The 27,997-nt window shown below is 49.2% G+C and overlaps 9 protein-coding genes across 9 annotated transcripts; 6 read left to right on the forward strand and 3 right to left on the reverse strand.

Moving 5' to 3' along the window:
• Positions 1–264: 264 nt before the first annotated feature.
• nte1 (lysophospholipase) lies at positions 265–4,812 on the reverse strand (the record flags this gene model as incomplete). The annotated part of the gene is made up of 2 exons (XM_057225621.1): positions 265–4,498; positions 4,553–4,812. 2 exons carry the CDS (start codon positions 4,810–4,812, stop codon positions 265–267), a joined length of 4,494 nt encoding a protein of 1,497 aa, XP_057089637.1.
• A 2,846-nt stretch (positions 4,813–7,658) lies between these two features.
• On the forward strand, positions 7,659–12,231 carry N7447_001346 (putative vesicle-mediated transport protein (Imh1); the record flags this gene model as incomplete). Its single annotated transcript, XM_057225622.1, has 3 exons — positions 7,659–8,160; positions 8,214–11,134; positions 11,743–12,231. 3 exons carry the CDS (start codon positions 7,659–7,661, stop codon positions 12,229–12,231), a joined length of 3,912 nt encoding a protein of 1,303 aa, XP_057089638.1.
• A 373-nt stretch (positions 12,232–12,604) lies between these two features.
• Positions 12,605–15,036, forward strand: N7447_001347 (anoctamin family protein; the record flags this gene model as incomplete). The annotated part of the gene is made up of 5 exons (XM_057225623.1): positions 12,605–12,683; positions 12,746–12,899; positions 12,961–13,249; positions 13,302–13,733; positions 13,780–15,036. The coding sequence occupies 5 exons, from the start codon at positions 12,605–12,607 to the stop codon at positions 15,034–15,036; spliced, it is 2,211 nt and encodes a 736-aa protein (XP_057089639.1).
• A 777-nt stretch (positions 15,037–15,813) lies between these two features.
• Positions 15,814–17,090, forward strand: N7447_001348 (BZIP transcription factor; the record flags this gene model as incomplete). The annotated part of the gene is made up of 4 exons (XM_057225624.1): positions 15,814–15,867; positions 16,077–16,092; positions 16,276–16,541; positions 16,593–17,090. 4 exons carry the CDS (start codon positions 15,814–15,816, stop codon positions 17,088–17,090), a joined length of 834 nt encoding a protein of 277 aa, XP_057089640.1.
• Positions 17,091–18,243: 1,153 nt separating this feature from the next.
• On the forward strand, positions 18,244–21,921 carry N7447_001349 (bZIP transcription factor; the record flags this gene model as incomplete). Its single annotated transcript, XM_057225625.1, has 6 exons — positions 18,244–18,342; positions 18,407–19,523; positions 20,403–20,689; positions 20,762–20,928; positions 21,021–21,437; positions 21,495–21,921. The coding sequence occupies 6 exons, from the start codon at positions 18,244–18,246 to the stop codon at positions 21,919–21,921; spliced, it is 2,514 nt and encodes an 837-aa protein (XP_057089641.1).
• A 203-nt stretch (positions 21,922–22,124) lies between these two features.
• Positions 22,125–23,931, reverse strand: N7447_001350 (GMC family oxidoreductase; the record flags this gene model as incomplete). Its single annotated transcript, XM_057225626.1, has 2 exons — positions 22,125–23,074; positions 23,127–23,931. 2 exons carry the CDS (start codon positions 23,929–23,931, stop codon positions 22,125–22,127), a joined length of 1,755 nt encoding a protein of 584 aa, XP_057089642.1.
• A 1,864-nt stretch (positions 23,932–25,795) lies between these two features.
• Positions 25,796–26,788, forward strand: N7447_001351 (uncharacterized protein; the record flags this gene model as incomplete). The annotated part of the gene is made up of 1 exon (XM_057225627.1): positions 25,796–26,788. The coding sequence occupies one exon, from the start codon at positions 25,796–25,798 to the stop codon at positions 26,786–26,788; it is 993 nt and encodes a 330-aa protein (XP_057089643.1).
• A 75-nt stretch (positions 26,789–26,863) lies between these two features.
• On the reverse strand, positions 26,864–27,088 carry N7447_001352 (uncharacterized protein; the record flags this gene model as incomplete). The annotated part of the gene is made up of 1 exon (XM_057225628.1): positions 26,864–27,088. The coding sequence occupies one exon, from the start codon at positions 27,086–27,088 to the stop codon at positions 26,864–26,866; it is 225 nt and encodes a 74-aa protein (XP_057089644.1).
• Positions 27,089–27,399: 311 nt separating this feature from the next.
• On the forward strand, positions 27,400–27,996 carry N7447_001353 (uncharacterized protein; the record flags this gene model as incomplete). The annotated part of the gene is made up of 1 exon (XM_057225629.1): positions 27,400–27,996. The coding sequence occupies one exon, from the start codon at positions 27,400–27,402 to the stop codon at positions 27,994–27,996; it is 597 nt and encodes a 198-aa protein (XP_057089645.1).
• Between the last annotated feature and the right edge of the window lies 1 nt (position 27,997).

Here is a 27,997-nt window from a genome sequence, read left to right on the forward strand (position 1 = left end):
TGTTTTATTATTTTTGCATTCAAAATACCTGATTTGCAGAACCAAAGAACCTTAGTTTCTATTTCTATCTGGCTATTTACAGCATACATCGAATGTACAGGTTTAATAAGAGAAGCTACTTGATCGTTATCTTGCGCAAGAAACGGCGCGTGCACCAAGCAGAGCAAATGGTACGCAACGTTGAAAGCCGCATATCAAAAGTAAGTCGTTGATTCGATGACTCAAAATCTATGCGGGGTTGGATTCAAGATCATGTTGGAACGGTTAGATACTAGCTCGGCGAGGAGCCATGGTCCGCTGCAGCTTGCGCTTTTCCTCGGTTTCCTCCGGGATAGGCAATGAGCCCTCGGCCTTCAAGCGGTCGAGGAACTCCTTCCCATATGCGTAGCCAACTTGGTAGATCTCGTCGAATTTGCCGAACTCTAGGGTTCCATACGGGTCGATAGGAGGACGCATGTATAGACAGCCAGTAATATTCTTTGCCCGCTCAAGATTTTCGAACGAGGAGACATAGGCCAGTCGCGCTTGGATTTCGGAAAGTGTCGGTGGGTTCGGGAGTGAGGAGAAAGGATTCCACCGGTTGAAGACTGACCAGAATCCTGACAGTGAGTCTCCGAATCCCTGGGGCGTGGTGTCATCAATAGACCCAACATCAATTGCGAAGATGACATCCGCTCCAAGGCTTTTCATGTGTGCGACTGTGAGATTGTCGATGTAGCCACCGTCCAGGAGCATGCTACCTTCGTCACAGATAGGAGGCATCAGGCCGGCCAACGTCATCGAGGCCCGAACGTACCGCCAGACATAACCAGACGAGTGATACTCAATTCGGGATCGGCTGATATTGGTTGTGTTGCAGTAGAACTCCAACCAGAAATCTTCAATTTGGCTGTCTCCAAAGGTCTTGAAGATCCCGCGGTTGAACTCGTGACCCGTGGTGTAGGAAACAGTGGGATAGGTCAGGTCCAATGCAAACCGCCACATACTTCCCATGCGACCGGAGAACTTCTTGGCTCGCCCGTACATGGGGACGACATCGGCGTCACGAGCGTACAGGGCCCCAATGAAAGAACCGATCGATGTGCCACCGATGATATCAATTGGGATTCCGGCCTCCTCGAGCGCTTTAATGACGCCAACATGGGATATACCACGCGCTCCACCTCCTCCCAAGACAAGACCCACAGATTTGCCGCACAGACGCCGAGCCAGCCGATGGAAATCACCCTTGAAAGGGGTTTGCGGGGAATAGAGTGGAGTTTGTTGTGCACGCCGGGACGTATACTTTTGGATCTCGGCTTGCAGAATTTGCACACGCTGTTTCAACACAGTACCGAACTTCTTAGTTGGCTGATGCGCAGGGTCGGTGGTCGAACGGAAGGCCATTTGAATATGGTGATGGCCGCCGTTGATCCACACTCGGTTCTTGAGCCATTCCCGAGTGAGTCCAGGTGCACAGTATCGTTCCGCATGCAAAAGAACCAGTTCTTTGCGAGCAGTGGTCTTCATACCCAACAGGAACCGCTCATATTCACCAATTCTGGGCGAAGATTCTGCGAGACCCACCAACAAAATAGAGTCAGCTTGTGCGATGCAAGTCTGAGTCCACGGTGCGTTCACATTGGTGTCAGCGATGTACAAGACCATTCCGAATTTCTCCTCAAGGTCGGCGAGGTATTGGGAAAGCTTAAGCTTTCCCATCTTACTAAAGGCATGGCGACCCAAGTGATTCAGAATGGTCGCTTGGTTGAGTGATGTGACACCTCTGGTCACACCAACTTGGTGCAACGCCTGCAAGAGTCTATGTCCAAATTCCACAACCGGGACACCAGCCATGACGGGAAGGATTGCCACGGTGCGAAGGTTGACTGTTGAAGTTGCAGTCTGAACACCGCCGCCCTGTCCTTGTTCAATCCCCTTTTCAGATAGCGGATGCTCGACTAAATCACGCATTCGCTGGGCAATTAGTTTAGAAACCTGGATGGTAATTCCAGGATGTTCCTGGGCAAGACTATTGAAAAGAGACCGGGGGAACTTGGCTAGTTCTGTTTCCCGGATAGCATGCAAGGTAGACGGTCTTGTAGATTCAGTCATGACCTCTAGTTCGCCGACACTCTCACCCTGCCCGTGCTCGCCCATGACAGTAATCTTGCCTTTTGATCCCTCAACGACAGACCTCAAACGACCATTCAGAACAAGATAAATAGCATCGCTTTCGTCCCCTTGATGATAGATCACCTGTCCTGCGCTGACCTGCACCCATTCTAGCGCGAAATCAATGTGAAGCAACAAACGGGGCAACAATCGTGTTAATCGCTTCGCCAGCGTTAACAGGGCAGCTGGATGTCTATCTGCGATTCGCTCGAGAGACGCACGGGGAAGGAATCCAACGTAAACATCCGTTTTGGCCACAACATCGGTGTACGAGCGGTACGATGCAAGAGCGCCTACATACCCTTGAATACCACCAGGTTTGATCAGGTATAGCGATTTGCGGGACTGGGTCTTCCGTCGAGGATCATTGCTGCCTGCAGCGCCAGAGGCGGTGCGCGACGATGCTGTCGTCGTTCGTCTTAGCTTCGGGAACAACCCCTCTTGCGCTTGCGAGGCAGATCCATGAGAAGACCCAATAAGGGTGTCATCGTGTTCATTTGCCGGAATACCCACGTCCAAGAATCCATCAATGACGTAGTAGAGACCTGGATGGCGCTCACCCTGTTCCACCAGCACCGAGCCTTGTGGGAAGAAAACTACTTCGATATCATGGCGGAGGTCTTCCCGTAGGTTCATGACAGGCGAAGTCCCCCCTGCGCTCGTTACCGATATGGATGACATCATGGATTCGCTTTCGCCATCACCAGAGCCTTCGTAGGGGTCCATGAAGCCAAAGGCGTTGGAGAAGACTGCCTTCTGGCGGCGGTTATCGTAGGATAGAAGTCTCGGCGACGCCTCCCCAGAATGGCTGCTCTTGCGCAGATTATCGCTTGTGCCTTCGGTGAGTCCAATACCCTTCATTATGCAGTCCAAGATCGACTCGCGGAAGATCGTGTCCTCGTCAACTGACTCGTTTCGCTGGAAAGTTGAAGACAGGCCAGTCATTGCCGCAGCGGATACAAATTGAGGTTGCTCCCGCTCAGTCAGAGGGGTCTGGATGCGAGGTGCTAAATGATCATGTCGCGGTCCAAACCGGGACAGCTGAATTGTTGATAGCAGATCACCGGGGCTGACACCTGCCGAGTCCCTGTCAATGAATGCCGATGGTGGCCGCTGTGGGCTTAAAGGTGTGAGAGGGCGCTCACTAGCGATCTTTGCTTGTAAAAAGGCTTCTTTCCTGAGAGTACTGCTAGAGCGTCCTCTACGGCCGACAGCAGGATTGTGAAGAGCAATTCCTTTTCCAATTTCCTCCGGTCCCAATCTATCTCGCTCCCGCGTAAATTTGTCCTTCAGACGATCCAAAGCACTTCCTCGAAGATTATTCGGAAGGTCCCAAGAGGTGTATTTAGACATTTGCCGTTCTATACCTAATACCTCGCTAGTAAGGCCCAGATAAGAATGCGCTGTGGCGAATGTGACCCGCTGGAGGCGGGTCAGGATCACCTGGACAATGTGCGAGGTTGCCCGTGGGTAGACTCTGGTCAGGCGGCGGAATGCGCTCTCTGGGATGATAGCAATCGTCGTGTCCACTGTAGCCCGTGCCACGATATCTGGGTGTACCGACTTGCGACGTTTTTTGTGGACTTTTTGTCTAGTCTCCGGCTGCGGGACCTCGCCGGAGTCCTGTCGGGGTATGTCATGGCTCTCTCCGATGTTCAGCGGAGGCACTGGGGGCAATGTCTCACCCGATCCACTGGCTGAAGTGCTCGAGTTCCCGGCCTCTCTCACGGTGGACCCGGGGCTGACACCGAAGGTATCAGGCACATGAGTTTGGCCAAGATTAGGACTGAATATACTGGAGCTGTGACTTTGTGAGTTGCGGAGCTCAATATCTTCAGTAAAAAGTTGGAGAATGGAGAACAGAGACGACATCGAAGCACCGTTCTTAACCTCGGTGAGGAGCTGATAGCCCTGTCGGTTGTGAATGTTCCGGTCCTCCTCGTCTGAGTATTCCTCGTCTATGTGGAGATTCTCCTGGGAGCCCGACTTCCCGTCGCGTGCTGATTTCACGAAGATCTGAACCAGCCCATCCACAACCATACAGAAGCCCTTCTCCTCCTCCAGCATAAGCGTCTCTCCGGCGATCAGTTTCCTGGTCTGCATCGTCCGGGTCAGCTCGTGGAAGACGGGCCGTTCAAGATAGCCAAAGACTTTGATAGCACTGAGAAATTCATCAAGATAGTTGGCAAGCCCTGGTTTTGAATCCCCTTCTTGGATATCGGGGAACAAATCGATCTGGGCTTCTTTGCGTTGAGGCTCTGGGGGTAGGCGACTGTACATGTTCATGTACCGGTAACGGATGAACCAACTGACGGTCGATACCAGGACAAGAAAAATTATCATTCTAAGAGTGGATGATCAGCAACGTTTTAAGGATCAAGTCAAGACAAAGACCTACATGGTGGTGAAATTCATGGTGAAGGTCAAGCTCATAGAGAAGAGCGTGAAGAGCCATGTTGGCAGTGTGATGGTCGAGAATGCGATTATCGAGTAGAGAACGCTTGGGACGGTTTGAAATACAAAGGTAAACACCCATCCGATCCACCCCGCCATGGTTGAGGGAGCTGTAGGGAACGGTGGGGGTGAGAAAGAGGTAGCGAGATTCAAGGTTGAAGGAGCTGTTAGGCTGAAGCTGACTGACGGGGCCAGGCCGGCCATGTTAAGCAAGAATGGGAGAAGCTCCGCTTTGTCTTCCACCTGGTTCTAAGGTTGAGACTCGTAGACAAAGTCGAACCCAACCGTGGGCCCCGTTAGGCCTGAAGATTGAAAGCGAAAGCATCTAGAAACTGGGAAGGGGGGGATCACATGCAAGTTTACGTTTAAGAATGTGAAACTTATTTAACGTATTTCACCCCCAAGTGGCGCACACCCCCAAGTGACGCACCCCATCTAACCCATTAAATTTAAATGCATTTATCTCAACCATGACGCCATTAAATTAATTCAACTAACTGAATGGCCTATCTGGACATGTCTCTCTTCTGTGTCCTGGCTTCCTACATATTCCACACCCCCGGGGGGCCGCGTACGTGGCTGAATAGCCGATTCTCCAGGTATGCTAGGGCCGGGGGGAGGTCCTTCAGTTGCCTCCTGTTGCTGCATAATTAATGCAGAGGCTTCTTGAACTGAGAGGCCTTCTTCGCCGGGTATTTGCCTTCGAGATCGAGTGCGCTTTTGCTTCTGCTTCTCGTTGGCGGCGCGTAATTCCTTGTTTTCTTTGGCGAGTAAGATAGCACCTTGCATTGTAAGACGGAAGCCTTTTATAAGCTGGTTTAATGCACGATCTGACGGGCTAGGCGGGCTTCGAGATCTTGTACGAAGTAAAGCTTTGATTGATGAAGCCTGTCGACGTAGTTCTTTCTCTGTAGCTGGTGTTTTTGGCGTAAAATTTCGACTTGATTCACTCCCCCGACTTGGGGGGGGGGGTAGGGGTTCGAAGTCGAATATTAAGCTTCGAAATCACTTGATCAGGTGTAAAAGGTACTAAACCAGCAGCTTTAAAGCTATTGATAATAGTCTCCGATTTAAAAGCTTCAGCTCGTGCAAGGGGGTATGCTTCGAGGAAGTCAAGTTTATCAATATGATTGATCCCGTTCCGCATCTTAGTTTCAACCATCCGACCGTACGATCGTTTTAATACCGCAAAACAGCCCACATCAAGAGGTTGTAAAAGATGTGATGAATGCGCTGGCATACAGATTGGTATCACTTTATTTCGCTCACAAATTTCGTCGAATTTAGGTGTTAAATGACTTCCGTGGCCGTCAAGTATCAAAAGCCGATACCGTCCCTTCGTACGTAAAGAAGTCGTCGGAATAAAGAGCTTTTCAAGCTAACGAAGTCCGATTTCATCAGAGGTCCAGCCGTTAGGACTAACTTCGAAACGCCAATCCTCCGGGAGGCCGTCAAACCATGATTCAATAAAGACTTTGCCTTTAAAAATCATACACGGAGGAAGGGCCCAGCCAGAAGCATTCGTACATTCAACCACTGTCACCCATTCACGATTTCCAGGTTGTAAAACCGGCCTCCGACTATAGTATTCACTCCTCGTGATAACCTTCGCAGTTGCAGTTAATCCCATCGCGAAACCAGTCTCGTCGAAGTTATAGATATCATCGGGATCGATTCCATATTGAAGGATTGTCTTTTGAACTAAATCAAACCACTCCCTAATGATTTTAGGGTCTTCACATTTCGCACGCTCGTAGTTATACCGTTTCGAGAATTGGGAGGAGAGGATAGGATGCCGTTTCACAAATTTTGTAACCCAATTTTCGCCGACCGAAAGAACCGGGGTAGTTCCACGTTGTTTAAGGAGAAGATCCGCCATTTCTCGTACCATAGAGGGCCGGGGGGCTGCTCCACGAGAATCCATAGAGAGAATCCATTTTTCAAGAGATTCCTCTTCAGTTTGTGTCAATTTACGTAAATTGACACGAGAAATCGCGAGGTTTGGTATACCATGAAGGCGGCGACGGAAGGTGGATTCGGGTATATTAAAACGGCGTGCCACTTCACGGATTGAAGAGATTTCTTGATTCTTAAAAGCCTGGATAGCTAGTAAGATCCTACCCTCTTGCTCTATTGAATTTTTAGAGTTTTGGGGGCGAATTGGTGGCATGGTGGGTGGTTGAAGAAGAAAGGGTTAAATTAATTGACGCGTTTTGGATGGGGTGCGTCACTTGGGGGTGTGCGCCACTTGGGGGTGAAATACGTTAGGTAGTTAGTTAACTAGTTAGTTACTCTTTAACTAGTTATTTTGTATGTTACTGTTTTAATTTATAATAACTATTTTAGTACTTATCTTCTAATTTGATTTGTACATGTACATAATAGTCTGTTGAAATATCCTCCGCTCAATCCACAGTGATGTAATTGATATATTCTAAGCCAGTGTCCACTATATAATAAGTGTTTAGATTGAAAAGACTTTCCACCATAATATTGTCTTTATCTTTTTGTTTTCAAACTCGGCACTAGATAAATTTATAGGTATCGCACGCGTAGATGGCAATCCAACTTCAATTTGATAACTATAAATAATTAATTCACATCGCAAGCCACCAAGGACCAAAATATTTGCTTCAGATTTATAAATCAAGAAATTATAGATTCCCCTTGTGTTGTTTCTACCCTTTGTCCCAGTGCTGCACAGCAATATGTATTTGCTGTGCAGCACGCAGCGTTGCAATTTCAAAGACCAGACCCAGGAAAAAATAGCAATCTAATGAGACTACACTAGACTCAATTTTACCCGAGAATGCAAATAAATTGTTAATCAAATAGAATGCAATATAATCCCAGTCTTCGTATCAACGAGAGTAAACAGCCGAAGCTGACCTTCCACATGGCAGTTCCGCCTTGGCCACTCTTCCAAACCAATGCTCCCCCTCACTTCCGTTTGCGGTCAACTGCTATTCTTTTTGTTTTTGGTAAACACTTTTGCTAGTGGTCTTGCGTTTTTAGAGTCTATTGTTGTCTGGGTTCTCAGAACCGCGGCAATGTTTCAGGTACCTGTCCCTTTTGATGATGCCTGTGTGCCTTGCATCCTAACACCGTCACAGCGCCTCCGCGACGCCATCGACTCTCGCATCGCAGAGGAACAAGCCCGACAAAAGTCCGCCCAAGATAGCATCGAACGCTCCAACTCCGCTCGCCGTCCGCCTGGACGCAACCAGTCCCCGAGTCGGCGCTCCCTTCCAAGACGCAACACCGGAACCCCCGTGCGAGGACCTGACCCCAAGGAGTTTGAGGCTGAATTTACCATCGGCGACGACGATGAACCCAGCAGGTCCGGTACTCCTCAAACAGATACACCAGAGGCTACTACGGAAGTAAACGCCTCCAACGAGGGAGAGAGCGAGATGGCCCAAGGCAAACCGGCGGAGACGGCCGAGAAAGAGAAAGGACAGGTGACAGAGGCCAAGGAGGCTCCAGCCGTGCTTCCACCTGATGTCCGCGCGAAACTCCGACGACTTGATAAGCTGGAGTCCCGATACCATGGTATGCACCTGCCTAACCAGACCGTAGGGCGCAAGACTAATTGAACATATTAGAATTGCTCAAGGCTTACCGTACCGCTCACTCGCGCGTCTTATCCATCGAACCCTTCGAAGCTGCCCTGCGCGAGAACACCCCGCTCACCTCGATTGGCGAACCCAAAGCTTTCACGGAATACCTCAACCAATCAACTTTGAAAAGTGACATGGTCATGGAAGAGCTGAAGCGCGTCACCGAAGAACGAGAAGATTTCAGAAAGAAGTTTGAAGAAGCACAGCAGGCTACTAAGGATGCTTTGGATGAGCTTACTGGCCTTAAAAAGGAGAACCCCCAGACCGAGACACCCAAGGGGACAGACGGAACCGAGGAGCAGGCTAGCGAAGAGTTCTTCTCTTTCGATAACGAAGTTCCCCGATTGGAAGGCGAGCTTAAGGAGAAGCAAGAAGAGGTCGAGAACCTTAAAACCGAGGTCGAAAAGCTGAAGCGCGATATGTCTGTCACCCGCGAGTCGACTGAAGGCATGGTGCAGAATTTGGAGACAGCCACCCGTGAGCTCGTCGAGTTGCGCGAAACCAAGGACAACCTGGACGCCGAGATTAAGACATTGAAAACCTCCAAGGCCGATGTTGATGACCTGAAGGCGAAGCTAGCAACCACGGAATCCTCTCTCAAATCAACCACATCCGAGGTTGAGAAGCTCAAGTCGGAGCTCAAGGAAAAGAGCGAAGAAATGGACAAGCTCCAGAAACAGGCTTCCGAAAAAACCGAGCCTGATTCGGACCTCGCTGCTCAGTTGGAGACCACTAAGGAGGAAAAGAAATCCAACGAAAAGAAGCTCGTTGTGCTCCAGGGCCTAGTTGATGGACTCCGATCTCAGCTTAAGGATACCGAATCTACCGTTTCGCAGCTGAAGAGTGAGATCGACGAGAAGTGCGAAAGCTCTGCCAAACTACAAAGCATTTTCGAATTTGTTGATGGGAACTTGAAAGAAAACGCGACGTGGGTATCTGCTAAGGAAAAAGTCTTCGCTGGAGAGTCCGCCGATTTCAATGAGGTCGTTAAGACCCTGGCATCGGTCAAGGACGAGCCCACGTCTAGTGTCCCTGCTCCTGCTCCTGCTCCTGCCGAAGAAGAAATACAGCCTGCTCAAGCTACTGGCGGTGGCAGTGGAGGGAAGAAGAAGAACAAGAAGAAGAAGAAGGGTGGCAAGGCGGAAGAACCCTCTAAGCCGGTTGATGCAGCTCCTGTGGAGCAATCGCTCCCACAGGCGCCTGCGACAGCTACCAAAGAGCTGGATGGGCTCAAGCAAAAGATCGAATCCCTCACTCAGCAATTGTCCGAAAAGGAGGCCGCCATTGACCGTCTCAGTTCTAAGCTGAAAGGCGAGGGCAATTTGAAGGAGGAGATTGAGTCCCTGCGCGATGACCTTGTCAACATCGGCCAGGAGCATGTGGCAGCCAAGGAAAAGATCAAGGAGCTTTCAGCAGAAAAGTCTTCCCTCGAAGAAACTATCAACAATCTCGAGAAAGAATTGGCGGAACTCCGCACCAGCAACGCTTCGACCGCAGCTGACTCAGAAAAGGTGCACACCTCGCTCAAAGAGGAATTCGATAAACTCAAGGTCCGCTCTGCTACCTTGGAGACCGATCTTTCCGCCGCTCAGCAGCTGGCTGCCACTCGGTTCAAAGACCTTACAGACCTTCGTGAAACTCTTCAAAAGGTTCAACCCGAGCTGCGTAGTCTACGTGCCGAGTCTTCGGAGTTGAAGACCCTAAAGGAAACCCTCACTAGCAAGAATTCCGACTTGAAGGCGCTTGAAGGCAAGCATGAGGATTTGCGTGCGGAGCTGAAGGCCTCCAAGTCGAAGATCTCAGAGCGTGACACAGAAGTGGGCACTCTCAACAAGAAGATCCGACAGGAGACCGACAGCCGATTGAAGGCCGAGGAGAACCTTACTGTGGCCCAATCTAACCTGCGTTCCGCCGAGAGTAAAAAGCAAGATGCCATCAATGCCAGAGACAAGACTACTGGGGACCTCACCAAGGCCCAAGACGCATTGAAGAGTACTCGTGCTAAGATGCGGGAGATGGATGAACAGATTTCTCAGCTAAACAAGGAACTCGGAAGCCTTCGAGATGAGATCCAGCTAAAGACGGCTCAGCACAGTAGCGCCCAGAGCCTGATGAATAGTATGCGTGACCAGACCACGGAAGTTGCAATGCAAATGAAGGAGGCCCGTGAGCGATGCGAGAGCTTGGATGAAGAATTGGCTGAAGCTCACCGTCTGCTGAGCGAGCGAACCCGCGAAGGCGAGACCATGCGCCGTCTGCTCAATGATATTGAGGGTCGCTCTGAGTCCAAGGTGCGAGACTTCAAGGAACGCATGGAGGCTGCTATCGAAGAGCGAGACCGGGTCGAAGATGAGGCCAGCACCCAAGGTCGTCGCCGCGCTCGCGAGGTGGAAGAACTTAAGGGTAAGGTCCGCGAGGCTGAGCGCGCCCTGCGCACGGCAGAGCAGGACAAGGAGGAGCTTGAACAATCCCAAAAGGAGTGGCGCCGCCGTCGTGACGAGCTCGAGTCTGTATCTGAAAAGTCATCGCAGGAAGTGACAGAGATTCGACAAGCTATGGCTGGTCTACGCGATGCCCTCGACGAAAGTGAGAAGCAAGTTCGCGACCTCGAAAAGGACAAGGCAGAGCTTCGTCGTTCAGTGGAGGAGACAAATAGCCGACTGGAGAAGCTTCGAAGATCCCACAAGACACTCGGAGAAGATGTTCGCCTGCGTGGCTCCCCGTCTCGACAATCCTCGCGGTCATCTTTGGATTCAGGCACTCGCCGGGCAGTCGTATCTCCTGGCAGGAGCGAGTCTCTTACCGGCCCACCCAGCAATGTCTCCATTGACTACATGTACTTGAAGAATGTTCTTCTCCAATTTTTGGAACAGAGGGACAAGAACTATCAGAAGCAGCTGATCCCTGTTTTGGGAATGCTGCTTCATTTCGATCGGTGAGTTTCCTACTAAATTTTCTATTTAACAAACGGCCCCTAACGGATACAGAACCGATGAGCAAAAGTGGATGTCGGCCATCATGTCCAAATAATTGGCGTTTATACCCGTGGGCGTGGATTGCATATCTGAGTCCCTTGCTCTGTACAATATCATTTTGTAGAGATAATATTATGTTCCTCTATCAACGTAAGAAACACCGTCCAATTCACTGATATACTTCTGCCTATCAGGAAAGCATCGAAATATAGCATATTATCTCTCCAAGCAAGTTGAAAATCCAAGTAAGGAAAAGTTCAACCGTCATGTAAAAGAAAAACCGGCAATATTGCCTAATGCGGTATAGTAAATCCTGGGGTTGTCGCGAAGCTCAGCCAAAAGAAATAGTGGCTTGCATATACACTGTACTAGCCAGTACAAAAGTCCAAAAAAAGAAGAATTCTTAGTTCTGGAATTCGCTATGGATTACGTCCGTCCTCTCGCCAACACTATGGTCGACCAACCCACCATTCGTCTCGCGACCCCCGAGGGCAAGTGCATTGACCTCTCTGAGTATCATAGACACCAACTAACACCAGGTAGATGTCCCCACCATCCTCCAATTCATCTGCGAGCTCGCCGACTACGAAAAAGCCCTCCATGAAGTTGAAGCCACGGAAGAATCTCTCCTAGCAACCCTCTCCTTCCCCGATACCCCGCCCCGACGCGGCGCCGTCTACACAGCTCTCATTACCCCGCCGCCTACCGCCGAGACCCCGAATCCGACACCCGTCGGCATGGCCATGTACTTCTACAACTATTCAACATGGAGATCTGCCCCTGGTATCTACCTCGAGGATCTGTATGTGAAGCCCAGCGCACGGGGTCACGGGTACGGCTTCAAGTTGCTCAAGTACCTTGCTAAACAGGTGCTTGAGGTGTCCGGTCGGCGGTTGGAGTGGAGTGTGCTCACCTGGAACGAGCCCAGTATTAAGTTCTATGAACAGGTTGGTGCGCGCGGTATGGATGAGTGGCTGAAGATGATGGTTGAGGGGGATGCGTTGACTCGTTTGGCGGAGGGTGCGTAGAGGGATGGTTCAATAGTATAAAAGGCGCTGGGATGATCGCTGTAGAGGGATTTATCTACATTGTTGAGCTCATTGCAGATTTGAGAGCGAGAGTGGGCTATACACGTACGTTTAGCACATATCTATGATCACAGCTATATACATGGCTCAATTTTGTACTTGAAAATGAAAATTAAATACATCCAACTATAAGAATCTCAATCCCACCTCATTCATGAAATCGAATAAAGAGAAGGCATCCGATTTGGTCATAAATGCAGTCTGATCCTTGATGGCTTCGCCCCTAAGCCCTTTAGCGCCAGGTGACGGCATCGACCCGCAGATCATCTCGATTTGCCTGTTCTACTTTCTTTCTCCTTTCAACACCCCAGCGATGGCGACGATTCCAGATAATGTCCAGGAGTATAATCTCCATGTGGACTATGTTATCCGTTACAGCTTCGGCGACGTAGGTGAGTGAAGGAGAAAGCTCTCCAGCGCTAATATGTGGCGGGGCATATTCTAATAATTGCAGACCGATCGCAGGCAATTGTGCAGCTAGAAAATCTGCTCCAAGCACTGGCCCAAACTGGTCTACAGGTAGAGGTACGACAGGGAGATGAGTCTTCGTTGCTTGTTTTTGTGAAAGCTTCGGAAAAGCGGCTGAAACGGGCGGTCTACCGGTCGCGGTGAGTGATGATGATGTTGTTCGAGTGCCATTGTACTAATCTCGATTTTGTATTTCCACAGTGTACGCGACTGGCTATATGGTATTCGCAATGCTGAGCCCACACCTTCCAACTCGACCGAGCCCCAGACAGAGGCTGAGCGCCTACGGGTGATCAACCAGATGATTACACTTCCCAAGGAAGAGGGCGGTGCCGCTATCACCCCCAACCATGGCGAATGGAAGAACGTCACCGCTATCTTCCCCCTTCACGATGTCGATACAAACAAAAAGTGGATACGAGACTGGAGCTCAAAGACTTTCCTCTCTGATGATGACTTGGATCAGATCCGGAACAAGTTTGGAGAAAGTGTATGTGTACTAAGTGGTTGTTGTCCTTTGGCCTGGCTAACATGGATAGCAGGTTGGATTTTACTTCGCGTTCCTGCAGTCATACTTCCGGTTTTTGATTTTCCCAGCTGTCTTTGGATTCTCCTGTTGGTTCCTCCTCGGCGGATATTCAATTATCTATACCATGGTCAATTGTCTTTGGTGCATCATCTTTGTGGAATACTGGAAGCGCCAGGAGGTTGATCTGAGCTGCAGGTGGGAGACCAAGAACGTCTCAGCCGTTCGGACCAAACGACGAGAGTTCAAGGCAGAAAAGGAGGTTTGCGATGAGGGTACCGGTGAGATGCGCGGCGTCTTCCCGGCAACTAAGCGCATGCAACGGCAGCTACTTCAAATCCCGTTCGCCTTGCTTGCGGCAATTGGTTTGGGTGCTATCATTGCCACTTGTTTTGCCATCGAGATCTTCATCTCGGAGCTCTACAATGGTCCATTTAAGACATATTTGGTATGGTGACCATTCCCATTCTCTGTTATCAAAGCTTACCCTTTAGATTTTCATCCCAACCATTCTTGTATCAGCGCTTGTGCCAACCATGAGCGCTATTCTGACGTCTATCGCAACGAAACTTAATGACTATGAGAACCATGAGACAAAGGATGCGTATGATTTTGCATTGACCCAAAAGGTCTTTGTTATCAACTTCATCACGTCTTACATGCCAATTTTCCTGACGGCCTTCGTCTACGTGCCGTTTGCTAGCCGAATTGTCCCCTACCTCGATGTCTTCCACTTGACAGTTCGGCCATTCGTGTCAAAGGAACATGCCGTCGTAAAGAAATCGCTCTTCCAGATCGACCCTGCTCGCTTGCGAAACCAGGTTGTTTACTTCACTGTCACTGCCCAGATCGTTGGCTTCGCCATGGAGACTATCGTGCCCTATATCAAGCAGCATGCACTCCGCAAATATAAAAAGTACAACAGGGAGCGCAATGGAAAGATGGACCGAAACGGCGACAAAGAATCGCCCGAAAGACCCATCGTGTCTTTCGATGATCCGGCCGAGGAAGTGCAGTTCCTCACGCGTGTGCGTAACGAGGTCGAGCTTTCCGAGTACGATGTGACCGATGATCTCCGTGAGATGTGCATTCAATTTGGATACTTGGCCCTTTTCTCACCCACATGGCCCCTTGTCCCCGTCTCATTCTTTGTGAACAACTGGATCGAGTTGCGATCAGACTTCTTCAAGATCTGCATGGAGTTCCGCAGACCTGTGCCATTACGAACTGACACGATTGGACCCTGGCTCGATAGCCTGGGATTCCTCTCCTGGGTCGGAAGTATCACCAGCGCTGCGCTAGTGTACATGTTCAGTGGCAACGCACAGCACGGGCCCAATGGTGAGCCGACAGATATCAAAGGCTGGGCTCTGCTTTTGACAATCTTCTTTTCGGAGCACCTGTATCTTATCGTGCGGTATGCTGTGCGGGCTGGTATGGCCAGAATTGAGCCTCCCAATTCCCGCAGGGAGCGCGCTGAGCGTTACCTTATGCGCAAGCGCTATCTTGAGTCTACAATCAATGCCGAGGCTGATGAGGAGAAGGATGGGGATGATATCACCCTCGCGGCTGAGTCAACTGGTATCTCACGCACAGCTCTTGAAGACGATGCTCGGCGTACGTCCTTGCATGGTGCAGACCCGGCAGCCCGTTTCTGGATGCACCAGCGGGGCTGGACCGAGTCAGCCAAAATCGGAGCTGGGATTATTCAGGCCCAACCTAGCAATAGTACCATGAAGAAGCAACAGTAGTGCTCCAGAGTTGTACAGAGTCGGCATATAGGGGCAGGGACATGAGTGGCTGACTGTGTTTTGAGGGATGGATACGAGATCACAGGAATATAGAATTTTTAACTTAGTACGCGATGTGCAGATACATAGTCATCATCAATATTGGTACGATTTATGCCTCTAACTTGTCCGCAATTGAATAGAACGATTGTCCAGTTCCTGCTGCCTGTTCGTGAAACATATGTTGCCTCAGGCAGAAATGTCGAGAGAAGCAATATGTATGACGTAATACTAACTCACGGGAATAAGTAAACCCGTTCCGAGGCCGGATGCAGGCGGAATGCAGTCAGCAATAGGTCTACTTATGTATATGTCCATGGGTCAATGACAGGATATGATTGGCAGGGGATGACGAGTATAATGACATTGTGGTGTAACCCAGTCACAGCCAGCTTATGCAGTATCAAATAAGTTTGGCGGCATAGAATGCTGGATAATTTCCAATATAAAGGCTACCGCCTAGCCCACCGCCTGCCTAATGCGAAGCCTTCGCTTACCAACTCCTTACATAAATCGAGGATCGCCCAAATCCTCTGACTCAGAATCCTTAAGTAATCCCCCTCCTCCACCTGGGCATCATTTTGCTTACAGCATCGGATCTGTAACTGCTTACCTCATTTTGGCTGTATTTCGTTATCAGCAAAGCAGCTCTCTTTGCCCTCAAATCTTGTGGAAACTAAGTGTGCCGTGCAAGGTCACTGTCCAATTTCATCAACAATCTCCTTTCTTCTTAAATCAATGCAGCCTGCCCTGGCGCCAGCGCCGCATCCAAGCATGCAAACTTCTGCTCAGGTAAGCATACCTTCTTGAACGCGTTTGTCATCAGATCTATATGAGGTCCCGCGTTGAGTACTTCCTCGATACTTTGGATACAAGGCAGTCATGTCGTGTTATCCGCGTGTTGGGAACGGGGCTCGACATTTTGACGCGTCGAGTCTCCATCTAGTCTTGCCGCGTCACAATTGTTATTTCTATGGATTTATACTAACATTTGACCGTAGGACCATGCGGATCAGGGTACGTGATTGTAGTCCACAGCGCTCCTGATGTTTGATTGCCACTCCTTTTGAGGGATTGGTGGATGCGCGGGGTTTGAGGCTGAAAACTACCCAACCCCGATCACGTCCCTCATCTCACCGGGGCGATTAGGGGTGCGCGTCGCACGTGATTGTGACCCATTACTGATACATAATTCTATAGTCCTCCATGACCAGCTTTTAGCTGCTCAACACCATCTGGGCGGTCGGCCCCAGGGTGCTCCAGGCCAGCAACAGCACCTGCAGCCTAACAATGCTAGCCCCCGTGACCAGGCGAACATTGACCCTGCTATCTCTGGTGCCATGCTCGGCGCTCCACAAACCCCCACACAACCCCAGGGTTCTCCACCATCTGACGGCGGCTCCAAGAGCTATGGGAAGCGTGAGCTGTCCACTTCCAAGCGTGCTGCCCAGAACCGTGCTGCCCAGGTATGTCCTTTTGATATCGTGCACAAAGTACTTCGTTAATCATCATAACAGCGCGCATTCCGCCAGCGCAAGGAAACCTACATCCGCAAGCTGGAGGAAGAGGTTAAGAATATCGACCCCCTCAAGGAACAGGTCAAGTCCCTGGTGGGCGAGAACTACCAGCTACGTGAGTACATCATCAACTTGCAATCGCGTCTCCTCGAAGCTCAGGGTGAAGTCCCCGAGCTGCCGGCCAACATCGATTTGAGCCAGCCCCGCACCACCGAGATGGCGCTTGCCTCTGCCGGAGTTCAGAACTCTAGCCCATCGGGGTCGGTGCCCACCCCCGGCCCCCAGGGCCAGCACCCCAGTTCTGTTTCTGATGACATGAACTCTCTGAACCGCATCGCTGCCGCCACACTGGGCATGCGTAAACACCCTGACGACACTGCCTTCCTGAACAACAACAGCTTCCAGCAGAATAAGCGGGTGCGCACAGATGACAACCAGGATGGAAATGACGGCGTGAACAAGCAGGAGGTTACCCACGGTCTTCCTATGGTCAACTAATCGCCATGTCGTTTTCATCGCCGTCTTGATTGCCTGTGTTTTGTGATCACCTTTCGATACCCGCGCCTGTGTCTTTTCTTTGATCGTGCGTTATTCAGCTTCGGTGTTACGTTATGCTTAACGACACATGTCATATTTTTAGCTCTCCTGTTTGGCTGGATCTCCTGCGTCTTTTTCCTTTACTGTTATGTCATGTTTACCCTTTGCGTAATGGTGTGCGGCGCAGTGAGTGATTCCATCCCCTTGATTTCGGCTTCGCGAACCGGTGGTGTTTTTAGATTTCCTGCCTCGATTGTGGCAGATTGATGGGGGAAAATTCATTATTATTCTCGCATTTGTTTCACGCTTCAATTCGATCTACCTGCTTCCTTGCTCAATCGGGTTGGTCACAACTTGCGGATATACATACCTGCGTACCCAAGGGGCTTTCGCTGCCTGGTGTCGGGTTCATATATGCCTGTTGAGTATATTTTAGTCCGATCTGGGATTTTTGACCTGCTCCATGCTGTCTGGTTTGGGTGAGCTATGATTCTTACTATACTCGTATCCTTCTGTGTTTTTAGGCCTTGTCTCAACACACCCGTTGCAATGAAGCTGTCTGACACAATCCTTTGAGGCCAAGCGCTTATACCTACCTACCTGTTTCTATCAGCTACTATAATCCGTTGTATGTATATGACATAGCCTGATATGATTTCCAAGCTTTTCTTAAATGCACAGATAGCTACGACATGCAGGCTAGCCATTTCCTACTAACCTAACAAAGTAGATTTAGAATGATGTGAATAATTCTATCTGTGTAGACTCGAGATTTAGATGTTCAGGTTGCATCAGAAATACCTCGGGAAGAAAGACTGTGTATCTCCATTGTCCGTCGTATCAAGTACTTTTTCTATTCTTATTCTTTTTTTTTTATTCAACAACAACGAGAGAGGCTATCCAATGGAACCCCAACAATTTGACCCAACCGGCCTATCCGTCTCAACTGCGCCATTGGTGGGGACCGAGGCGGATTACATTATCACTTCGCCTTTTCAACGGATAACTAGGGACCGAGAATATATTGCTCAACGCCACCTCACACAAAGCTTTTTTGGTGCTAATATAACACCTCCCTCGGCTTGATCTACGGCGCTATATCGGATGAATCAACATGCCAGATCCGACAACCAAGCCAGCGATGGGTCAAAAGCGTCCGCCAAGGAGTGCGGGAAGGCGCAGGCTCGATGCACCCGAAGCCATACTGTCCGAGGTATTTAGTCTCGATGCAATTAATAAGAGACATTAGGGATGATACATTCTGATGTCCCCCGCAGGATCGGCGAAGCCAAATCCGCCGTGCTCAAAAAACATATAGATTGAAAAAAGAAGCCAGCCTTCAACAATCACAAAAGCAAGTGGCCTTCCTCGAACATAAGATGCAAAAAATTACAGAGTCGCTTGTACATTACAGAGTCACGCTTCAATCGAGTCTATCAGACACCCATTGCGACCTTCTCAAGCATTTTGACAATATTCTAAGTCTTCTGGCATCGTCGGAGGACTTTGTCCAGGGAACTAGCGTCGACGACATTTCATTGAGAGAAACTTCTAAGAAGTCTACTCCACAACCACTCATGGATATCCAGTGCGATGACCGTTTTCCTAATGATACTATGTCTGATCACCAAGTCATTGTCGAACCAAGCTCCACATGCACTGATAGGTTCCCGGCAACCGCGGTCGACCAGTATCAAGAAACCGGGGAGAGGGACATTTGTCGATCCCCGCGTGTCATACAGGAACATATTGGATTAGATCATGACCATCCCGTTGTGCAAATCATCGATCAATTTGGCGGAGCCAATGTCCCCGATTCATATTCATTCCTGGAAACTTCCTTTACTCGAAGACTCAAACGATCCAGTCTGGAGCATGCCTTCCGGATATTTAATGATACACGCTCTGATCCGCTTGAAGTCTTCCGAGTATTCAGACTTGTCCCGTGTTTCAGGGATAGGGCAAAGATGCACCCCTACTTTAGAGACCTGGTCAGTTCCGGACGAGGCAGTTCACTGGAGATCTCTACACTACCATTTTATTGTATTGGGGGAGCTGGAACGCATTATGCAACGAAAGACGAAAAAGGAAACCCTATTTATCCCCCGAAGATGAGGCTCCCTCGAAGAATACTCGGTACTCTACCCATGCCTGGAACTCTCGGGGACTCGAATTCAGTCCATCAGACCCAGAGTAATCTACAGCTTTGTGGATTCGGCGGCCAGTGGTTCGATTGCCGCGATGTGGAAGGATATCTTAGAGAGCAAGGTGTGGACTTGGAGGGATCTGGTTTGTTTCCTACCGTAAATAATTTAGCACCGAGCCTCAGTCAATCCGAGCTGGAATCTGGATTTTTGAGCACTCAACGCACATCGTTTTCCGACCCGCAGACTGGTAAGTTGTTCTCATTTACCAGAAAGACTTGAACTGACGGTTCACAGATATCACAGTCTCCACATTACCTCAACAACCATCACATTGCATACTCGATCTTGAATCTTTCTTGATAGGTGAGCTTTCGCACTGGTTTCATGTGAAAGTCCGTTTCTAATATCAATGCTAGGACTCCTTCGCGGGGTGGCTATCTTAGGTCGAGCGCCCGGTTTCCGGAGATCTGATGTCGAAATCGCCTTTCGCTCAGCCTTGATGCGAAATTTATCTAAGAATGACAATGAAATATGAATTAATGCAAGGTTAATCAAGTAAGATCAATCACACAACCCTACTAGAGATTGGCAAGTAACATAAAAACTGGGAAATATATGTCTTAATGTATCATTCATATCTGTTGCATAGTTTAGTTGCATAGCCAATGACGATACTTAATTCATTTAGTTTGACTATGTACATGGGTAGCCCCCAATCTTGCAGCAGCCCTGGAGGTGTCTGGTGGAGCCCTAATGATTACATTATCATCGTGATGCCTCCGAGGTCCCATTGGAAGTTTCCAACGTTCTTAGCATAGTTGGCTCGATAATTCCGAGCCCAACAACATAGAGCCCATTAATATCTCACATTCCTGAATTCCACCATGCTACGTTTTGTTGGGTTGGTGATCCACCATAACCAGGAGCCTCGGTACTCAGGAGTATTCTTCCTTGACACACATAAGATATATATACTAAATATCTTCCTTCACCTTGAATTTTTTTTCTTCATCTGAAATCACAAAGACAAAGGAATCTATAATTCTCACCCCAGATACAAGCCTCAGACGGCAAGTTGGCAAATGGGAAACTCTACTTGTGCACCAAATGCTTACCAGTGACACAGAACAAACGCTTCAAGTATCCGTTGACAGAATGTCGGACGTCAATGGCTTGCTCTGTACCCTATGGAGCAAACATCGGTTGACGATTGCCATTGCATTCATCAGCTACATAGCATTGGTTGCCATTCTTCGATACCGCCGCATGGCAAATATTGAGGCCCCATTCGCACCTGGCAAAAAGGCCTTGTCGGAAATGACAGGAAAAGAAGCACACGCTATCCTGAGCCAATTACAGGAGCTCGAGTTTCCACACGCTTTTGCTAAAGCTCGCAAACTTGCTCTATTGAAGGTACGACAGGGAGTTGTGGCCGGTTCGATTAGCACCGTTGGGAATGCCGCTAAGTTCAAGGATTCCTCTTAGGCTGGAGGTATCCCGACTATGTCCAAACTCTTCGCTGTTACAGGCCAAAACAATAAGCGGAATTCGGGGAAGCGCGCTGTTGATACGGAAATCCTCTTGCGAGAGGTGCAGTCTAAACCAAGGAATTCTGATCGCTATTCATCAGCTGTGGCCAGAATGAATTTTCTGTATGTTCGATGCACCCCCGAACTCATGTGTCCTTCATTTCGAGACAAAAGTAAAGAAGCTTGTTCTGTTCGCTGACCAGGGACGTCGTTAGCCATGCTCGTTATCGCCGTGCCAACAAAATCACGGATAATGATCTCCTCCATACTCTGGGTGACGGTCTTGCTGAGATCCTGAACGTTGTTGACAGAGAAGAATGGCGCAAGCTTACCGACGTTGAAAAATGTGCTCTCGGCATCTTTCACAAGAACTTGGGGGAAGACATGGGTATCCCCTTTGATGTGCTTCCTTCAAAAGCCGATGGATGGAAAGATGGCCTGCAATTTGCGATTGAATTGAGAGACTGGACAATCCAATATGAAGAGGAAGTGGCAAAGCCCACGGTGACGAACGATCAATACGTCCGAGTCTACGTTGATTCGGCATTGTCATCGCTGCCTGGGTTCATAAGAACAAGTGTCCGGAAGATGCTGGGTAATGACTTGGACGATGTCATGAGAACGAGCCTTTGGTAAATTTTGCCTCACATTCAACTGTGGAGGTCACTTTGATTTACTGACCTCTACAGTCTTGAGTCCCCTGGCCCAGTCCTTTGGTTCTTACTGGCCCTCATCAGAGAAGGACGAAAGGTATTCCTGCGATATCTTGCACTTCCACGCTCTTCGTCCATTAAACTAGTGGACGAGATGCCAAACCAAGAAACGCGTCTATATAACTTCCAAAGAAAAACCCTGCAGCCTTGGTATGTTAAACCGGCTTTCTCGTCAAAATGGGGACTCGGCGCGATGCTTGTTAGAGCACTGGGAGGAAAGGTGCCTGGGTCGCGAGGAGACCGATATCAACCAGGAGGATACGACTTGATGACGATCGGGCCGGATCCACAGAAGGAGCACGGAGCGGAGGAGATGAAATCTGATATTGAGGTAATTAAGGCGAGAGGTGTGGTTACATGTCCGTTCTCACAGGCAAAGGCAAATCCCGGTCACTTTCAGTGAAGTTGTTCTCGTATACACTACACCGCGGATATATGTCATGAAGCGGACAAACAGTCATGGTGTGTGGCTATAACTCTTTATGCAACAGTATGGGCCGAGAAAGAAAAATTTGGTATGACAGAGACTGAAATTGCAATAGCATTGGGCTATCAAGATTAGTGAATGACCTTGACCTCTCGATACCCTGAAATCCTATCTGTTCTTTACTGTTCATCAAGGCCATATTCCTTGATAATAACTTCAGCACAAGTAGCACCAGTCACGTAAGCAGTAGCCTGGGTGTGGTTGTTAGTGAGAACAGGAACGACACTCATATCAGCGACGCGGAGGTTCTCCATGCCCCGCAAGCGGAAATGCGTGTCAACAGCAGCGTCACTGGCATCGGCCTTGCCCATCTTCACTGTGCCGGTCATATGCCAGCTAGAAGAGAGGAAGTCCTTCCAAAACTGGAGGATGTCCTCGTCGGAATCAGACGCGGGCCCGATGAGGGTGGAGATAGTGTCCTTCGCAAAGGCCTCTTGTCTACTAACTTCCAGCAAGTGTCGGTAGATTTCGATACAGGCACGACGATCGAAAGGATGCTCGAGGAACCGCGGGTTGAACAGTAGCGGGACGTTTGGATCGGAGGACTGCAGGCGCACTTCCCCAAGGGACTGTTCGTTCATCATGAATGCTGCGAGACCCAGATAGCTGTAATCTTTGAACATATCGGGCAGCATGAAATGAATGGGGAGGTGGGTAATCATCTCGTAGTGGGGGATGGTTTCGCGGTTCATGAATTCTTGGATGGATGCTGGAAGTGCATTGAATTCGGGTGAGGAGGTGATGCGGTCTGATTTGAACCAGCCAGACCCGATCTGGCAGCTGTATCGGGTCCACAGGCCGGCGTTGTTGTCTTCCCACTGTCTCATTGCAGTTTCCATGGCGGCGGGGTCTTGGAAGAATGAATTACGGTCATTTGTCTCGGGGTTACGGGCAAAAATCAGAGGAACAAAATAGTGGTCTCGGAGACCCTGACCAACGACGGCGAGATCGTTGACTACTGGAATGTTGAACTTCTCGAGGTCTGCAGCTGGTCCGATTCCAGAATGCATTAAGATCTTCGGGGTGTCGAGTGAACCTGCAGAGAGAATCACGTCCCGGGAAGCGAAGTCTGTAAACCACATCAGATGAAGTGAATAGGAAACGTTCAGAATGGAACATACACTGCTTGCCCCGAGTCTCTACTCCAATAGCCTTTTTGCCCTGCAATAGAACCCGCTGTACTGGGCTGTCTGTGACAATCACAAAATTATCGGGAGCATCCAAAAGCAAGTCAACAGCTGTAGTGCGCTTTCCCTTGCAAGCGGAGTTGATAGTGGCGGCCATGCCGATGGGGTTACCCGAGTTGTGATCCAGGTTGAGCTTGTGTCCAGCCGCTTCGAATGCATCTAGCGAAAGTGACAAGTCCCTTTCCCAATCCTCTGCATACCCGACGTGTAGTGCACCCGAATTGCCGTGATCGGAAGCAACCGCATTGGCATATTTCCGATCCTTCGAGAGTGTGACAGCACCACTGAAGGTCTCCAAATTTTTGAAGCGGGTCTGCATCTCCTTCCACCCAAAGGTATCCTCGTCCACTATAGATGCCCACTCATCGTAGTCGTCCCGCGCGCCTACAGCGTAGACCCCGAAGTTGATTGCCGAGCCACCTCCCAGGCCTTTACCACGGGAATAGTCGAGCTCACGCCCATTGCAATGTTCCTGAGGTATGGTTTTGTACCCCCAATTCATGCTTTCCTGCATGAATGTCGTCCAGCGCTTTCCGTCCACCCGCAAAGATCTATCATCATTGCGCCCACCAGCTTCAATAAGTAGAACTTGGGGTCTTTGGGCTGATTTGGCCAGCCCTGCAGCCAGGGCACAACCAGATGGACCACCTGTTCCAGTGTGAGCATGAGAGACTGCATGTGTGTCTGGTGCATTATTACCTCCTACAATGATAAAATCGTATTTACCGGTAGATTCCATGTTGAGGCCTTTCGCCTAGAGTTGAAGAAATTGGTGGAGGGGCAAGCAACACGTCAAATATATATATGACTTTGGAGATGCCCCGCATCGATCAGCTGGAATGCCCCTTGTGCAGTGCAGCAACCAAAGGCACTTAAAATGACGCGGTACCCATAGGGAGCTTATGATATGTTGGAAATGCACATCCCCCAGTATTCAATCATCAATGCTTAGGAGAGGCACAGTGTTGATTTGATTGCAATGTTGAAAAGAAAATGCCTCTTTTTGTATCCAGAACACGGCTGAATGGACAATTCAAAGCCAGGAGATTTTCGTTAATTAGGTCACATTTGCAGGGATTGTACATGCAGATCCCAGGCCGAAGGATACGCTAATTCATTAGTGGCACGTTAAGGTAAGGCTGCGTGTGTATAATCAAGGGGATTCGGAACACCGTTCTTTATTACACTATGGTTTGAATGTTAGTCCCTAGCATCACATGCGTGGTGTTAGTCTAGAATTCCAACTTCTCATAGAGTCCAGTACCTCCAACAATCAAATTTCCGCCAAGTGTCTGCAGCGAGCTTTACTGCACTAATTCACTAACCGATCACACGTCGCTGAAACATAAAGTCGACAGCTAGTATCACAAGAAACTAGCTGTTTCGATATTCCATAAAGGGAAAACAGTCTACGGAAGGTCGATAAGATTGAAGCCGATGGGGATCCACCTTGTGACCCGAGAAGACCAATGCAGAATATTGACATTCTGGGCCTAAAAGAGTTCGCTCTAAAGCTGAGTGCAAAGCGGAAAGATCAAAGGTCGGAAATATATTTCAGGGTGGTAGCAGGAATGACAAGTCCCTTTTTCAGACAAAGCCATAGCGGAAGTCCGGATGATGCTCATCATGGACTGTGCAAACAGATCTGCGACGCCCAGGAGATCCTACGGGCCGAAGACGTATAATGGACATGTTTTCCAGCATTTCCACGCCGACTGAACTGTTATAGAGAGATCAACACGGTTTGGGGGCGCCCAAGACCGTCATAGATGAAAGCGAACACACGGTTGTTCCGGGTCATTCTCCACAGAACTGGCCAATTGTGAGTGAACCCACTCCCCCACCATATACGGAGGTTAGCGTAAAATGGCGAAGATAGAAATTGCATCCCTTTTCAAAGGTGTAGAAATGTGGGGATATTAGACGGTATCTGGGTACTGCAGCCACTGCAGCCTCAGCCATGAAAGTTCGGCAATTGAGGTAAACCCTCCAGGGCTGTTATACGAGAATATACCTTGAAATTTGAAATGGGCGATGATCCTGTACATTCATTTCCCCAAAGAACTAAAAATGGAAAAAAAAAAAAAAAAAAAAAGGCCAAAGTTCCGGTGTGGCGGTTCCCAAGGGTTCCCTTTCTCGGTCTAGCTTGGCATCCGAGGGCAAATACGCTGGGGATTTCTTCTCGCCCTCTCCACTCACCTTATTACATACTGTTTGGCTTTGCTTCCTTTGAGTCTCTGACCTCTTCGTCCTAAGAAACTCCAAATTGACCTCCACATCCTTCGAAAAACGAACTTGCGACGATAAGATCCTCCATTCAATCAGATCCTCCATTCAATCCCTTCCGAAGTCCCCCCCCCCCCCCCCCCCCCCATTTTTGCCCGAATAGCCGGAACCCTCGATACTTTGGAATCAGCATAGACACCATTGGCGCAAATGGGTTGCTCGGAATAGCACAACTACGATGGCTGTGGATCTGGTACAATTCAAGCACAGTGTACCGGGATTCTCACCAAGCAGGCCATGAAATACCCTTTCTACGGTCTTTCCACCATTGAATGTAATAACTAGCCAGGCTGATTGAGTCGGTGACCATGAGAGAAATGTCGGATTTTTCAAACATCTCGAATTCTCCCGACGCGCTCCGTGGAGGACATGACTATAATGTGGCAGTGCGGACATTGATGATTGTCTTCACGTCCATCGCGTTATACAACGCTCTGGAATTGTTCATATTGTTGTTTTTGACCTTTACTCATTATCATGGACTCTATTTTTGGACGCTTCTGCTCTCGGTAGTCCTCGGAGTAATCCCTCACGCCATTGGCTACCTGCTGGGCTTTTTTGCTCTAGCACCATTATGGCTCTCTTTGACTATCTCTACCATTGGCTTCTATGTCATGGTCCCGGGCCAATCGGTAGTACTATACTCTCGGCTTCATTTGGTCGTCCAGAGCAACAAACTGCTTCGGTTTGTTCTTTGGCTGATCATCATCGACGCGATACTTCTCCTGATACCAACGACCGTTCTCACCTTCTATAACGCATACGCTACCACTCCGCCAGTTGATCGGGGATACAATGTCATGGAGCGGTTGCAACTGGCCTGGTTCTGCGCCCAAGAGATTGTTATATCAGGAATTTACATCACCGAGACCGTGAAGCTACTCAGAATGATGCCAGACAAGGACCGACGGCGGTGTCGAATCATGTATGAATTGCTAGCTATCAATTTTGTCATCATATTGCTCGATGTTGGTTTACTCGTTGTGGAATACATTGGGTATTTCAACCTGCAGACCACGTTGAAAGCCATGGTCTACAGTATCAAGTTGAAGCTCGAGTTTGGTGTGCTCGGGAAGCTGGTCAATATTGTGCAGAATTCTCGATCGCAACCCACTTCTTCCGACCATGAAGAATACCCTGGCTTCGTGGATCCTACCCAGATTACATCGGATGTCACTCATGCAGCCCCACGGGAGCCGCGACGGGGACTAAGGGGCTGGGATACACTGTCTGTGGAGAGTCTGCCGAATTTTGAGCACGGAATTCGTCCATCTACTCGCTCGACTGCCAACAGCATGCATCCGTCCTGAGATCGGACTGTTGATCATGAATTTTTCCATGTCTAAATAATCCCCCAGGGGCGCAACCACGCAGGCTTTGGTTGTTTACTCTCCCGCCGGCTTTCTGCTGATCCCATATGGCGAAGCCTTTCGAGAGTAATCGATACCGTTATACACCTGCTTCGTTTGCTCTTGCCAAGAAAGTCGTCTCAGCAAGTCTTCCAAAACAAACCCATTCCGCTCATTGGAATTCCGAATCTCATGATTCCATCTTGCTCGCTCAACGAATGATTTGCGCAGCTTTTTCGGCGCATCGGTAATCTGATGCATGCTGATTTCTGCATCCCAGCGCGAGATTCAAACAGTCCTGCTGTCAATTCCTGCTGACTGTAGAATAACATGTGGTTCAACCAAACCACTATACAAAATTCCGCCAAATCGATATGGTGTTCATGTGTGCCATATTTACATTGGCCACAATAATTATTTAATTCAGTCTATCGACACCCACGATTTGCTGGTTTTCATGATGTAACTACTTCAATGACAATATTACGTCGCCATGACATGCTATCACTGATCAAAATCAGTTGGAAATCATCTAGATCTAACAAAACAGCTTCTCTCGTAGTCGATGCAGTATGGAAAGCACCGTCACAATCCACCATGGCCCCTACGAGTCCATCCCTCCCACAGCTTCACCGGGTCTTAAATTTCTCCAACGATTTCTACCAGCGCTAGACTGCCTCACTCCCGCCGAAAATCAAATCACCCCTTTCTTCACACCCAGTGCTCCCATCCTCATCGGCAGCGATCCACCAACAGCCGCAAGCCAGGCAGTTCCTCTCATGGAAGTGCGCAGCCGTCATATCTGTAAATTCCATCATCAGGTCCATCTCGCCTGGGATATTGATCTTGGGAGGGACATAGGGCCTGTCGAAACATCGTACAAGAGGACCGGCCCAGATGAAGAAACCGCCCAAAAAGGACAACTCTATGCCCCGCTAGCGGGGAACATCCAAATGAAGCGCACGGTCATGTTTGAAGCGACATCCGAGACAACATTCGTCGCCGACCCTGACCAGTTCGCGGTCCGAGTCCGCGAGTTCAACATCCTGGATTTGGAAGGCCGCGACGAGTCGGATCTGCAGATTGTTGAAATGCGGATCTTTTTGGATCAAAGACCTATTCAGGCCCATTCTGCAAGTTTATTTACGGGGTCCACTTACGGATCTTAGT

This window comes from Penicillium robsamsonii (genome assembly GCF_028829455.1).
Source record: "Penicillium robsamsonii strain IBT 29466 chromosome Unknown utg000001l_segment0_segment0, whole genome shotgun sequence".
NCBI classification, from domain to species: Eukaryota; Fungi; Ascomycota; class Eurotiomycetes; order Eurotiales; family Aspergillaceae; genus Penicillium; species Penicillium robsamsonii.